The sequence below is a fragment of the Gouania willdenowi genome, chromosome 12, assembly GCF_900634775.1.
Source record: "Gouania willdenowi chromosome 12, fGouWil2.1, whole genome shotgun sequence".
Taxonomy (NCBI): domain Eukaryota; kingdom Metazoa; phylum Chordata; class Actinopteri; order Blenniiformes; family Gobiesocidae; genus Gouania; species Gouania willdenowi.
In genome coordinates, this window is record NC_041055.1 from 9,994,229 (window position 1) to 10,009,416 (window position 15,188).

The window sequence follows — 15,188 nt, forward strand, 5'->3', positions numbered from 1 at the left end:
TGTGTGTGTGTGTGTGTGTGTGTGTGTGTGTGTGTGTGTGTGTGTGTGTGTGTGTGTGTGTGTGTGCGTGTGTATTAGGGGGTGGGGTCTGTGAAAGCAATGACTGATGATTGCAAAGAAAGAGGCTCCCTCTGTCTGTTAACACCCATAAACTACCAATCTGTCAGGCTTACACTCTGTGTGTATGTGTGTGTGTGTGTGTGTGTGTGTGTGTGTGTGTTTGTGTGTATGTGTGTGCGCATCATTGTGCGTGTGGTTGACATATTGGCCGGTCTCTGCTCTGTCTCAAGGGACGGCAGTTGGAAAGCCTGTGGCTTCTGTCTTGATTGGTCACGGATGTCTCATACACACGCGCGCACACACACACACACACACACACACACACACACACTGCTCTGAATGTGAGTGATGAAGGCGGTTTTCTTGCAGCAGCAGATGTGTCTGAGCGTTGATGAGCCTTCAGCGTCTGTCACAGGCAACAAAAGCTGAAGTTTTCGCCCATATAAACAATCAGATGAAAAAGAGCAAACACTAAGAATCATACCGTGATGCTGTTTAATGACAAAAATCAGTCTCAATTCACACAATGATGAAAGGCAATGAACTTTTACGGAGGGCTAATGTAATGATACGGTCAGAAACGCCTCATTCATTAAAGTGATAACAACCCGCTGACAGTAATGCTGCTGTCGCTGTGGAGACACCACACGGTTGACAGCAGGGCCGGGACAAAATGGTACTGAGAAGATGCTGATTCAACTCAAGTGTATCCGAGGTTTTTCAGCTGTGCACTATGTGCTCTTTTACACAACCACGGGTTTCGTTTTGGCACATGTTCAGTTAAATTATTAGAACTTCAATGGTTTCTGGTCAATGAAGAGCATTTGTTTATTTGTCTGTTTAACTATATCAATTGCATCCAAGAAAGATAAACACATGGCTTATTGTGTTGTTTGATTTCATGAGCTGAATGCATGCTCACTTAATATATATATATATATAAAATAAATAATATATGAATAATAAAAAACATATTATATATATATATATATATATATATATATATATATATATACACACATACACTACCGGTCAAAAGTTTTAGAACGCCACACTTTTTCAAGTTTTTTACTGAAAAGTATTCAGTTTATTGTGTCATTGAACTCTGAAATGAAATCATAGAACAAATAAGCAATTTGAGTTAAAAAAGAAATCATGGAATCAATTTATAGACCAATATGTGTTCTAAACTTTTGACTCATCAAAGTAAAGTGTTCCAACAGTGCTTTTATGCAAGAGGGGGTTGTAAGTAACCAAGAAAAATTGGAACACTTGTAGGAATTAGTAGCACCAGCTTTCGAGGCTGATTCAACCTTCATTGCTGCTTTAAATTGTTAACCCACTTTGTGTTCCCTGAAAAAGGCCTATTTGTATAATTCTGAAATGTACATTCTTTTTTAGTTTTGGATAACCAAACCTTTTTTTAACCTCCGGCTGTTCAGTACTTACCTTCGTACGTTTTCAAGCTATTCATTGGACTTACACGACTTGAATTGCGTTAAATAACTGGAAAAATGTGCATGTTCTAAAACTTTTGAAAAGTTTGAAAAAGAATATTGTGATTTTGGAATTGGGACAGTCCTCTGCTATGAATATGAGATAGGGCTGGGCAAAAGAATCGATATAATCGATTAATCAAATTTGTAGATAAAAACAATTTTTATTTTGCAAATTCGAGTTTTATTTATTTTTTTTAATTTTTAAAACTTTTTTTTTTTCCCGCCAGTTTTTTCGGATTTTTTTGCGTTCCGATGTGAGCCAGCCCCCTCTTTGTTAACATTTGTTTACCCATTGAGTATGTGTGTGCCACAGGCATGTATGTTTTTTTTTTATTCGCACTATGCTGAGATGCTAAGGGAAGAGAACCTCATTTACTTTTTATTTTGGGATTGTTCTATGCATTTTAACTCTTGAGGACAATCACAGCAATAAAGTTGCACTTTTGACAATATATCTGATGTCTGCAGTCATTTTTAAGTGCATTAAAAAAAAAAAAAAAATCGAAAATCGAATCTTAAATTTTTCGTTAAAAAATCAGAGATTTTTTTTTAGGCAAAATCGCCCAGCCCTATGTGCTAAAGAAGCTGAGTTTGATCAAAAATGTTCAAAAGCGTTTAATTCAATTAATTCCAATTTGTGTTTATTGGAAATCATCATGTTTTATAAACAGTGATAGCAGTTTCTTATTAAAAACAAGTTCACAATAGGTAACATGAGCGTATTATTTACGTGTGGGATACAATTAATGAATCCCCAGTGAAACAACTCCTCTCAACCTTTGTTTTTTCCAGTGATGTTCTGATGGTTGTACAATGCTAGGGTTATTTAACCTGTGCTTCTGTTCATTTTTTCATGTTGTAATAGAGGGTTGTTGTTGTTTTTTTTTTTTTTTGTCATTTTTTGTTCTAACAATATTTCTCTTAATTTTAAAGTTATTTTTTAAATTCCCGTGGTATCAAAAATAGCATTGAGTAGCAAATATTTTCCTCAGCAACAAACAACCCTTTTAGATGTTTCTCATTGCTTGTACCAGGGACACACAAGAGCTGCCTTTTTGCTGCAAAGTTGTTTACTTTTTGTTAATAATTTATCAAAGTTTTGAACATTTTAAAATTGAACTTATCCACTCACACAAACCAGGGCACATAATTGATTGGTGGTATTGTTGGTCAGGCCTCATTGTTTACCATATACCATTATAATGGTACATCTGTAATCTGTTAAAGTCATTTCATAATGGTATCTTGTGGATATACTGGATTTACCAAAAAGGCTCCATGGTCTCAGCATCACTCGAAAGCATTAATGGTGATGGATGTTTAGCCTCTGATGACAAGATGTATGTGTTCTGAGAAGTGGACAGCTGTGCCTCGGGAGATAGGCTGAGTTGTTTGTGACTGACAGGTCGAGCCACAGCCTCCTTCTGTCCACATGGTTGCAGTATTGTCTAATGCAGCCTACAGCCAGACTCAAAGACAGAACGGTAAATTTGGACAAAAAAAAAACCTAATTAACGTTCGATAAGTCCGAATAGGATTGCAAAAACTAATCAAAGAATATTTTTCACCAACCTTGGATGTTTACATGCATGAGAGAAAACCAAACTCCTGACAAGCTGTTTGACTCCTCCTCCATGGGTGGTGCTGTATCCTTTACAAAACAGTGTTTAAAGCTGCAGTATGTAGAATGATGAGACTTGTATAGAAACAAAGACACTCCCCACCCTCCCCTCCCTGTTTCGAAACATGTCGTCCCTTACAGGTATCCTTGTGAACGTGCACAACTGTGGAGCTCTGAGCAACTTTTTTCTTAATAGACTAGTGACAAATGTAGGGACTTTATCTTGTGTTATTGGAGAGCTTTCTGGTGTTTTAGAGACTCTGACATGGATGCATGTATCACAGCTGAGCAGACAGACACTCAACGTCCAGACTGCAAATTAACTGTACATCTTCTCTCCACCTAGGATATGATTCTCTTAGGTTTACAAGCGATTTATCCTGCCTGTTATCACTGTCCTTATGACTCGGTATGTGGGGCTGATTGCTCGCGGACTCGCAGCGGACCGTGCACACCTCATATACCGAGTCAGAGAGACCTTCATGAGTCCGTTCCGTCCGAGTATGTTTGGGACTTTAGACTGTTGCTTCTCCACATTGGTCTTCCTTTTTTGTGTTTGGTTTGCAGTGCAACCGCTGTACGTTACACCTCGATGTGGACTTCTGCTGGAACGTCATTGTACCTTTACTTTAGATGGTACGTGAACGTGCATCTACTTCAGTTGAGCAGCCAATAGTAATGCCCAAAACAGCTCACGGAGCACTCTGTTTGTAGAAAGATCACTGATTGGCTGAAATCCAGGGTCACATTTCTGGATTCCTAAAGGTCATTTACAGAGACTGGGGGAGTAGAAGAGATTCACTGTCCACTCAGAACACTTTGAATCACAATATGCTCAAAGGTGATTATGGATTTATGACCAAATGACACCAAAAAAAACTTACATACTGCAGCTTTAACGACGTAATTCCACATAAACCAAAAATCTTCCAAGATTTCATCAGATAAAAATATTTTTGCTAGTTTTTTCTCTTGTCCATTTATTTTAAGATGTTATTCTCTTTTAGCTGTTGCAACAATCTCTTTCTTCTTCAGAAATGTCATATGGGATACCAATCGCACAAACACACGTACAAGCACTATTAGCTCGGTTGTCAATCACATTATCTGGGTGTGTTGAACGAGCTAAGAAGGATTGTTCAATTGGTTTTCTCATGCTTCATGTAAACCCACGACTGGCTTTGCGCTCAGCTAGTTTACCAAAAACAAACTGTGATGCACTTTGACTTATTACACTGTCAATGACAACCATATGATTGCTATCTTTACCTTTTTTTCATCATCGAGTATCAACACAATGGCCTGTTAGATGAAGCTACAGGTCTGCTGCCTAATATGACACCTTCTATAATAGAGAAATCATCTGTGTGAATCATTTCTGTGGTCAGGACAATATAGTGTATTATAAAAATCAATGAGTGGAGTGTATATACCCATATTTACACACATTTGCCTACAAGTATCCACGCTGCAGGCCTTTAAAATCGACACACACACACACACACACACAAAACTGACAGCGTTTGCCACAATGTGTCAGAGAAATGTGATAAGGTGTCAGTCGATCTGTCTACACTACCCCCACACGCAGCGCAGTATCACAGGGGTCTCAGCGTTTTTACTTTCAGATCAGGACAGTGACAGCAGAGGTTTCCCCAGAGAGAGAGAGAGCCAGCGAGCGACAGAGGCACACACACAATGAGACACACACGGAGATAGAAGGGCAGGGGATGGAGAGACCCAAAGAGAGACAAGCAATTGATTCACAGAAGTGACACAGAGATGAAGACAGAGTAGGAAGTGTCACACTATGTGTGAAAATCACCCTCTAGGGTGCTCCCCGTCAGGAACAAAATGTGGAACCACTGACTCCTGGGTTTCCAATGGCTTGTGTGTGTTATTTAATATAAGTATTTTACTCACTTTATTCTGTCACTTTTAAAAAAAAACACAAATCCCAGACTGCGGTGCCGGAGATTAAGTTAGAGTATCCCCAAAGTCTATTGTACCTATTTTTCATGTTGTAAAGTGATTCAGAAGTGCTTGCTGATGCTTATGGACACACTGACTGGGTATCCCAGGTTGTGTACAGGGCAGCAAAAGTTACTTTTAGAGACTCTCTGGTTAGTTTTTACTGGCTGTGTAACAAAACCAGATCATCGAAGTAAAAGGACAAAGTCCCAACCCCCAAATACCAGTTTCTTTTTCCCTTTTTTGTATTTTTGAAATACCTTCACCTAAGCCTGAACGTAAAACAACCGGTAACACTTTACTTAAAGTTTTAATGTCATTATTTGTCATTAGCATGAATTAGGTGTAATGAAGGCTGTCATCTAGTGTCGTTCACTAAATTATGACACCTTTGGAGCTATGTTGGCATAGTGGGGTGCAGAGTGGTTAAGGAAGCGGGTTTGTAATCGGGGGGTCACCGGTTCGAATCTCACCCAGGCCATCACTGTGGGATGTTGAGCAAGTCCCCGAACCTCCATCCCACTGCGCCTCGGGCACCTGCAATTGGCAGCCCACGACTATCCCTTGGGGATCATGGGGAAAATGCAGAGAAAAATTTCACTATGGTGATGAATAAAGGTTACATTACATTATTATTAAGTTTAGAGGTTAGAGTAACAAACAACACTTCATTACACCTTATTTATGCTAATGACAGGTGTCATGTCATAATAATGACAGCGTAATGTCAGCTTTATGTATAAAACTTCAAATAAAGTGTTACCAAACAACCAAACCATTTCTTTTTCTCATCCATTAAATGGGAGTCAGTTCACTGTGTATAGTTTGGCTAGGCAAACATTAAATAAATACTGCAGGAGCTTTGGAAAGTTAGTAAATTTGGCGCCATAGTGGAACAATAGAAAATTCCTTTATCTCATGTGATGCACTCTAGGATTTGCCCTGGGGCGGTCCTTATGATATTTACCTTTTTCCTCAATTGATTGAACTGGGTCAATCTTTTCAGTGCCACTTGCCCTTGTTCCTTTTTTCTATTCTATCAATAGCACAGCAATTCTTCCTGAGATGGAGGAATAAATTGGTCGTATTGAAGGAAGACTTCTTTATTCCCCCATGAATGAGCATCATTGCAAATGAGAAATTTAATTCAATTCAGTTCACTTCAGTTTTATTTATATAGCACAACTTACAACAAAAGTTATCTCAAAGCACTTTCAAAATAAAAGATTCTTAATAAGAAGAGAGAAAACAACAAAATCCACATGAACAAGCATTAGCGACAGTGAGAAGAAACAACTCCCTTTTAACAGGAAGAAATCTCCAGCGGAACCAGGTTCAGACTGGTTGGGGTTAGTGTACAGAAGGAGAACAGAACAGGATGGAGAGATAGAACATCCGAGTGTCTTAGACGAGTTGAGCCATGAACCACAGATCAGGAACTGTCAGCTTCAGCTTCAAGACACTGGAAACACAAAAGAGAGAAAAGGACGAGGAGAAGGCACAGACTGCAGAAAAATATGATACAGTATTAGCAGGTCTGTCTGCATAATTTGGGGCTTTGTTCCTAGTGGTTAGGTTAACGCTTGTTAGAAAGGCGACAAATCTCTTCCCGTAGATTGGTAAGCTAGCGACGACTCCATAGTCTGTAAATATGACCGTTACAGATGAGCCCCTGTCCGCTTTAGGGGTTAGGTTAGCTCGAGCGATGACTCCATGGTCTGTACATAGCGTTAACCTAATAGTGGTTAGGTTACCGCCAGTATACAGTATGCTCTCTAGCAATCTCTTCTCGTCGATTGGTAGTTTCCCTATTGATATTTAGTAATAAAATGTCTATCTCTGATGGTGGCTGAGGAGCCGCGTTCCCATGGTCTGTAGAAGCGACCATTACGGACGAGACCTTGTCCGCTCTAGTGGTTAGGTTATTGCTATTATACGGTATACGCTTTAGCAAATAAGTAGGTTTTGAGTTTAGCCTTAAAGGTGGAGAGAGTAACAGCCTCCCGTACTAAGACTGGGAGCTGGTTCCAAAGGCGAGGAGCCTGGTAGCTGAACGCTCTGTCTCCTGTTTTACTTTTAGACACTATAGGAACTTCCAGAAGACCAGCAGACTGAGAATGGAGGGTTCTGCCCAGACGATAGGGCACTAACAGGTCTTTAAGATATACAGGAGCTTCAATCATGTAGAGCTTTGTAAGCTAACAGGAAGATTGTAAACTCTATTCCATTCTATTTACTCTTCAAAAGTGTCACTTTGAAATACTTAAAGGGGTGACTTACTGTGACTCCAGTACTGGGCAAATTATTTTTTCTAAACTTCTTATTCTGATATAGAGATAACTCAGCACTCTGGGAAACTTTTACGTGCTTGTGGAAAAGTTTGCGTGCACTTAAACAGGTTAATGCAAACATTTCTAAGTGTTGCACAAGCACATAAACACAAAAAGTCGGTTACAGTGTGATGCCAGTGTTATGCAGACCATAACATGGACATGGTGACATATGGGCACCAGCAGTCAGAATGTGATGGGAAACAGATTAAGGTGCACCATCGGCATCACTGCCGTGTGACGTACTGACTTTAAACATTTTTGAGCATGCACTTAAAATAATGTACTGTACCTGCTCACGCACATAAAGCTAATGTCATACAATAAACATTCAAGTCCCTTCCGGGGCTCAGTAGGTTGGCATTGACATTGTTAACATAAAAAGCCTGTCACTGAAACCCTCTTTCTAATAAGTTGTTAGTATTGTTAGTTATAAAATGTGCACTTATTTGATATTTATACATGATAAGATTGGGACTTTGTCCATTTTTCTCATAAAAGGGTGGGAGTTTGATAAATGGGTATCTGTCCTCGTCTCATCATCTATTCTATACCCTTTATTGTACAGGCTCACAGGGGATACTGGAGCTGATCCCAGCAGATAAAGGGCATAAGGGAGAGTAAACCCCCCTGGATAGGACGCTAGTCTATCGTAGGGTATGACCAAGTTAGTTGCAAGGGGACTGGAATTCATGATCTCGCAATGCGCACCAGTACACCACAGATGCAGGCTTTTGTCTTGTCACTAATGAATACAGTCCAGTACAAGTAGTTGAGTACTTGCTTTCCTGTTGCACCATTGGAATAAGTGCAGTAGCAGGTTATTTTGAACTGCAATGTGCAATGCAAGAGAAGTGTTGAGGTTTTATCAGCTTTCTGCAGTCTGTACTTTAGGCCACAGTTTGCCATTATGATATTATTATATTATAATATTATATAATATAATATAATATTTTCCTTTTCATGTTTATTTTGTTTACAGTTTGAGTAACGTAGATATGACCTGTTATTCAGAGAAACTTTTCTGGTTGTAAATGTAAAGTGGGTGATCTTTTGTAGTGTTTTTTTGTTTTTCTAACTTTAAAAGTAGCTCCCACAGGTTTTATGCCAACAAGTGTGAGATTCTACAAGAATATTTCGAAGTGCTTTACAGGCGTCAAAGTAATAGATGCCTATACAGTTAAGATGGCAGTGAGCCCTAAAGCAGAGAGGCTTTTAAATAAAGTACTGTATGATTTATTTATTATACAGTAAAGGATCAAAGACATGGTACTCAGCAACAGCAATGAAACAACGACTATGCTACAGTGTAGCAAGTTTCCTGCAGCCAGCATGAGGTTGTGGTGCTTCAGTTTGAAATGCTGGAATTAGTACTTTCAGCCTCGACATAGAACTATAGGACTGCAGAATCTCAACAATTTTAAGTTCTTATATTGCTCTTGCATGACATTGAGCCACACTCAGTATGCTATGTAAGTGATCGAAAGCGCATTTGTGGGTTGTGATCTGCCTTTAAAGCCTGTGTGCTCAAATGAGCTTTCTTCTTCTTGCACTGTTGTAGGTGTTTTCCTGCAGCACGGTACTGTTGGCAAACCCAATGCACGCCAAAGGGATCCGAAAACTAGAGATGTCCCGATACAACTTTTTCACTTCCGATACGATACCAATATTCCCGTCTTGAGTATTGGCTGATACCAATATCGAAACGATACGATATCAGCACAAAACATACATACTTTTATTACTTTTTTTGTAGCGTGGAATGTTAGAAAATACTTGATCCAATGATGTTACTCAAACAGAGAACAACAGTCAGCAATTCAAGTTCACTTCAGTTATTTTTTACTGTCAGTATATGGTGGGAACAACTGAGGGCGGGGACAAAAACAATAAAAACTTATCTGAGCACTTATGTTGTAGATAAAATCCGACATTCGTTTTCTGGCTGATATCAGACCGATATCCGATATTTGATCAGGACACCCCTACAGAAAATGAGAGAAAGAGGACTTAGTTCACGGCAAGAAGGTGTTTTACATCGGTAACAGGGTCCTGCGTGCATCACAGACATAGTGCTATTTTTCACCAGCATAACATCAGTGATTTAACAACTCAGTCTCACACCAAAGCACAGAATGACTATGCTTGTCCACTGCGCATTGTGTAGACATCCTACGGGTATTCCTCTGAGTGCGTAGAAATACTACGCATCATTTGCCCAGGGTTTTCTATGGGTCGTAGGTCAGGTCACGTGACCACCTTGTTATCCCGTTAGAGAAAGCAAAAACATGGCGGACATTCATTACATTTTCACTGGAAATTGCTATATACTAAAGAGAGCTTGTGGCTTTATCTTCGTTTTGGTACCCTTAACTTTCATCGTATCCATTCGGTTTATGTATACTATCTGTATTTTCTCATTTTGACGTACATTCATCTTGCTTTATCCTGTTGCTAAGGACGCTTAGATTGTTCCCAGAAGTGATGTTGAATTACGGACCTTGTTTCGTATTTAAAACCATGCAGATTACGTGCATTATTAATTTATTATTATTATTATTATTAATTTACATTTGAGGATGTCTACACATTGTGCAGTGGACAAACGTAGATATTCTAGGCTTTGGAATGAGATTGGGTTGGTGTTTACCACTCAGAGGGCTGGTGGCAGCGTTTTCCACCCCTGACTCAGCGACAGGTGATGGCCTGCAGTTTTTAAGCAAAGACTTACCTTACATCTGATGATCACAGATGCAAAATAATAGTTTTTAAATTATTTCCGAGAATTTAACACATACAGGAACAGTAACAAAATGACTATTTTACTAGTAGGGGTGGTGAATAAAATGGATAACTCTTTCCAATTGTAATACAAACCAGGTGCTCGTCCTCCTAATTTGAATATTTCATTTACACTATACCATATTGAAGGTGTTGCAGAAAAGAGAGGTCAAATAATTCAGCATCTGACTGATGTTAAATGGAAGATCGATAATAAAGAGCAATAATTGAAAATCTAATCGAAATCGTTCCTAATGGAAAATTAGATTGTAATCAAATCCAGACTTCACTAATTGGAATCAAATCAAATCAGGGATGATAAACAGCCTTATTTACTATGTAGATCACATGCTCACGTTTGACAGGCAAGTGTTAGATGTTTGCTTTACACATGGCGACTGGAGGCGGGACTTAAGGAGACGGTCAAAAACAAGGCAACAAACAGGAGAGATTGTTCCAGCTTGAGTCAAAGGTTTTGAATGAGTGAGAAAAAAAAAATAAAATAGAAACATCCTTCTTATTCACTGTTTTTGTTTTCTTTATTTTTTGTACCTTAATTTGCTGCTTCAGTTGTTGGTTTAAAAAAAAGCCATATTTATCCATTTAACCACTTGCTTAGGATGACTAACCTGATAGCTTGCAGATATGTTTTTTTTATAAAAACATGCACATTTTGGCACAGCTAGGTTTTTGACGTGAGGATTTTGCAGGGAATGAGTTTTGTAGGATTGTGTGTCCATTCAAGCGTTTTCCAAATGACATTACGTATGCTGCAGTAACACGGGCTGCCATGATGACTGACAGCCTCTGTTATTACACTGACGTGGAATACGACATGGGCTCTTATTCTGGGTGTGCACTACATATCACAGAGGTGTGCGAGCTTATCCAAACACTCACAACACACGGAGCGCCGCGTGTAATGACAACTGTCCTCAGAGGCTGCCGCTTCACACCGTCAGGAAGATAAATTTACATAAATCATTGATGCAAGGCAGCCAGACAGAGAGCCGTGTGTGTGTGTGCATGTGTGTGTGCACGCGAATAAGGTCAAATATCTGCATTTTACATTTATTCTCATTAAATTTAAATGAGTCGATGCATGCAAACAGTGAGCGGTGTGAAATCAATATGCAAACAAACACTTAGAGCACAAACACATGCAAATTCACACACACAGAAAACTGCAGACACACAGCACTAGTCTGGTTAGGAAGAGACTTAGAACTCAAATCAATAATATTGATCCCAGCAGGCCTTGCTATGCACAAAGCAGTCACTGTAAGGTAATCAGGGTTACTGTTGCTTGGTGGGTTATGGGACCCCGGGAGAGACGAGAGGAGAGAAAATACAAACAGACAGGGAGAACGTAGAGAAAAATGAGAGTAATAACGGAAGGAGAAGGAAAACAGACAGAGTTCAAGGGAAAGGAACAAACAGACAATATATTCTATACGAATCATAGAATTGTGTGGAATCATCCCACGGCCGACATATTTACATCATACGCAGAGTTTGGTGGGGGCGGGGGCAGGGGGACCATTTGCCCCCGAGTGGTCAAAAGTTTTCATTACAGTTTTCCCAAATTCATTCGAAAAAAAACCAACAATTCTTAAGGTTAGGGTTAACCCTAACTGTACAAAATATATATGAATTCATTTGTTGCTCTACCTAAAGTGTGTAGTATATAACTGATTCCAAAATGTTGAGACTTTAGGTTGGTTTTTCTTCTGTTGCGCAATTCTTCTTTACAATGTAAATGATAAATCAACACTGCGCCCTGCAGTTCATGTACGGTACTGCATCAAAAATGAGGCTTGGTTTTATCATGATTTTAAAACATTAAATGAGGGGTCGAAGCAAATTTTCGTAGTCAACATTATCAATTATGTTACTAATCATTTTTGCATTGTTTTATATGTTACACACATTGTGGTTGGTGTGAGTCTCGAGACAATCTATATTTTTAATTGTACTTCTTAGGCTGTACACCGATCAGGTCGGCTATATCAGATCGGCCAATATTTTGCATTTTATGAAATTAATGTGATTGGCTGTAATGTTTTCATTTGCTGATCCAATCAATGTCGCCATTGTCGTGTTGAAAGTTTCTGTAGATGCTCCCATTGCATTGTTTTATCATCTCATTTACACTGAAGAGTCGTTTGCTTTACGTGACACGGTTTTTTTCACTCACATTTGTGCACAAAGGTGAAAACCTATGAGTGAACGGCAAAAATGTCTCTCGGTCGAAGCGGAGCGGCTGAGCGCCAGACTTCTTCCCCAGTCAACCGACTCTGAAAGCGGGGGCAGCGTCTGCTGTTAGTGTCTGTGTGTGCGTGCGTGCGTGCGTGCGTGTGTGTGTGTGTGTGTGTGTGTGTTAAAAGGGAGACTCCCAGAGCGGTGCAATGCGCTCCCGTTTACTTTCGCTTTCATACCGGAGACTTCTGTTTCTTTATCAAACCCTGCCTATGATTTGCATTGACAATTTCTTACTGAGAAATTCTAGTTTAGCTACCAAACATGGTTTAAATGAAACGGAGCTGTCACTAATGACTAATTTTGTAACGAAAATAACATTTTGCTTCAATTTGCTTATTTTATTTTAAATACAACTATGTACACTTATGCAAAAACATAAAATGTGACCTAAACCATGACACATGTAAACAATTTAATTAAATGAATCCAAAAAAATGCAAAATACAAAGTGGGATGTTTTTCACAATCCAATAAATAAATAAATGAAACAACTGTGTTACAGGTCCCAGAGTGGAGACCATGAATACAGTTAATAATTTTCTGTTTATTTCCATCTCTGAACCCAGACGACACTGAAAAACTGTTAAAACAGTTTAAAAGAAGAGAGACAGAGACGGGATTTCAGTGAGTTGGTAGTCACAAACACAATGTTCCTTTATTTCATACAATTTCTCCTTATGATTAATTTTTGCTGCATTACTATGCTCTTTTAACCAATGCCGTTATGGCATGAAAGTAAAACATTTCTCACATATATATAAACAAAAACACATTTTCACCATATATGTCCCACAGGTTTACCTCCAAGCATCCACACTGCAACACCCAGACATATTCTTGCTTAGAAAACCATTTCTTACTAAAACCCTGCTGGTTTATTTTAATAACCATTTGAGAAAACAATTTAACTATTTAACTTAACCAAATATATGTACTTGTGTGTGTGTGTGTGTGTGTGTGCGTGTCAGCCTGTGCACGTGTGCAACAATGAACTCTGCAGGCCCATATATTAGGCTCAAATAACATAAAGTACATCTTTCAGGACCTTTAAATTATAATCACAGGATCAAAACACAAACAACATACATATACTCTTATAACTTCTCACACAAAGCCTAAAGCTAATGAGTTAGCATTCCGGACTTTGCACTAGTTTAACATACTGAACAGTTACTCAACAAACATCATAGTTCCATCCAAAACAAACCAACCTACATGTCTGTAACTTATTGGTTTATATAAACAGTGTTCCTTGGGCTGCCTCTATATTTTACATACCTGTTAAAACAGTTTAAAAGAAGAGAGACAGAGACGGGATTTCAGTGAGTTCGTAGTCACAAACACAATGGGGAAAGGTGGCGCCCCCCACTGTATAAGTGCGGTACAACAGCTGAGCCCATTTAATACTGCCCCGACTGTTCGGAAGGCATACAACAGGTTTCTGTTTACAGATTGGAACAATGTTTCACAGGGAAAATAAATGAATAAATTAAACTAAATTAAAAAAAAATGTATGTATAATACCCTACATGTGACCACACATTAGTGGGCGTCACAATTGCGCAACATTTTTCAAGCTAATGGCTATATCAATGTAAACAATAGACCCCTTAAATTTCCATTGCAAAGTGACTTCCAGTGAGTATTTGCGTAACAGTGTAAATATAAAACCTGGGTTCAATCAAACCTCTGGGGTTCGTTGAGTCCATCAGGGATCAAGACAAATACGTTAAAAATATGTTTCACCAAAAAAATGGACCATGATGTATTAGTTTATTAAAAGTTAAATTATGGAAATGTTGTCAAATTTCTATTCCAAATAATTTATTAAAAAAAAAATAAATAATTAAAAAGCCTTTTGATCAAGGCAAAAAAAAAAAAAAAAAATCAGCCCAGGCTCACTTGTATGTGTCTGAATAAATATATATATAGACCTCTACCTATGTTTTAAAGAAATATTTTAAATTTTTTATTTTGGTGAATGCACTGAGGAAACTTGCAGGGTTCAGTACCTCCACTAAGGTTCACAACCACTCATTTAAAACGTTTAAATACATTTACTAGCTTCTCAAGGTCAATGTCTCTATTTCCAAGAACCCATGTTTAAAGCTGCATATGTTTAAATAAAACGCAATCCATTACAGCCAAGATGGCAAAAAAGAGAGGAGAAAAATACACACTCAGCCTACTGATGTAGGCATAGAGAGCCCGTTGCTAATATTCTATGCAGGCTTTCACCTCAACCTTCACGTCAGAATAAACCTAATTTTGTTAGAAGCTCATGAAGTAAACTTAAAAATATATCTGAGCATAACCATCTATCTGCATTTCCATTAGATCGTGCCATATTAGTCAGAGTCTGGACCAGCTTACTACATAGATCAAAGAGCATGAATTGTGCAAAAAGTCGACATAATGTTAGATTAGAGCACCTAATCGCAGCACGTTTCCAAAATAGGAAAATTTATACCGTCTGTTACCTTTAATTATCTCAGAGAAGGACAATCATTTTTCAGGGGAGGCAACATTTGGCAAACGTGTGTAAATATATTCAAACTTTCCCCAATTCTTTTCCTGATTTCACCCACTTTCGTGTCATGTCTGCACCTGTTTACATATTTCCATTTTGTTTCTGTTTAATCAGCTTTCCCAATCAAATGTCAT

General features: G+C 38.6%; 1 protein-coding gene across 2 annotated transcripts in view; it reads left to right on the plus strand.

Moving 5' to 3' along the window:
- The window catches only part of dcc (DCC netrin 1 receptor), a 400,100-nt gene that overhangs the window by 116,407 nt on the left and 268,505 nt on the right, over positions 1–15,188 (plus strand). The window contains exon 2 of one of the 2 annotated variants that reach the window (XM_028463510.1): positions 3,748–3,816. The exons of the other annotated variant lie outside the window; for it this stretch is intronic. Within the exon in view, the coding sequence (XP_028319311.1) occupies positions 3,748–3,816 (69 nt within the window). The remainder of the gene's footprint in view (positions 1–3,747; positions 3,817–15,188) is intronic. 2 annotated transcript variants of the gene reach the window in all.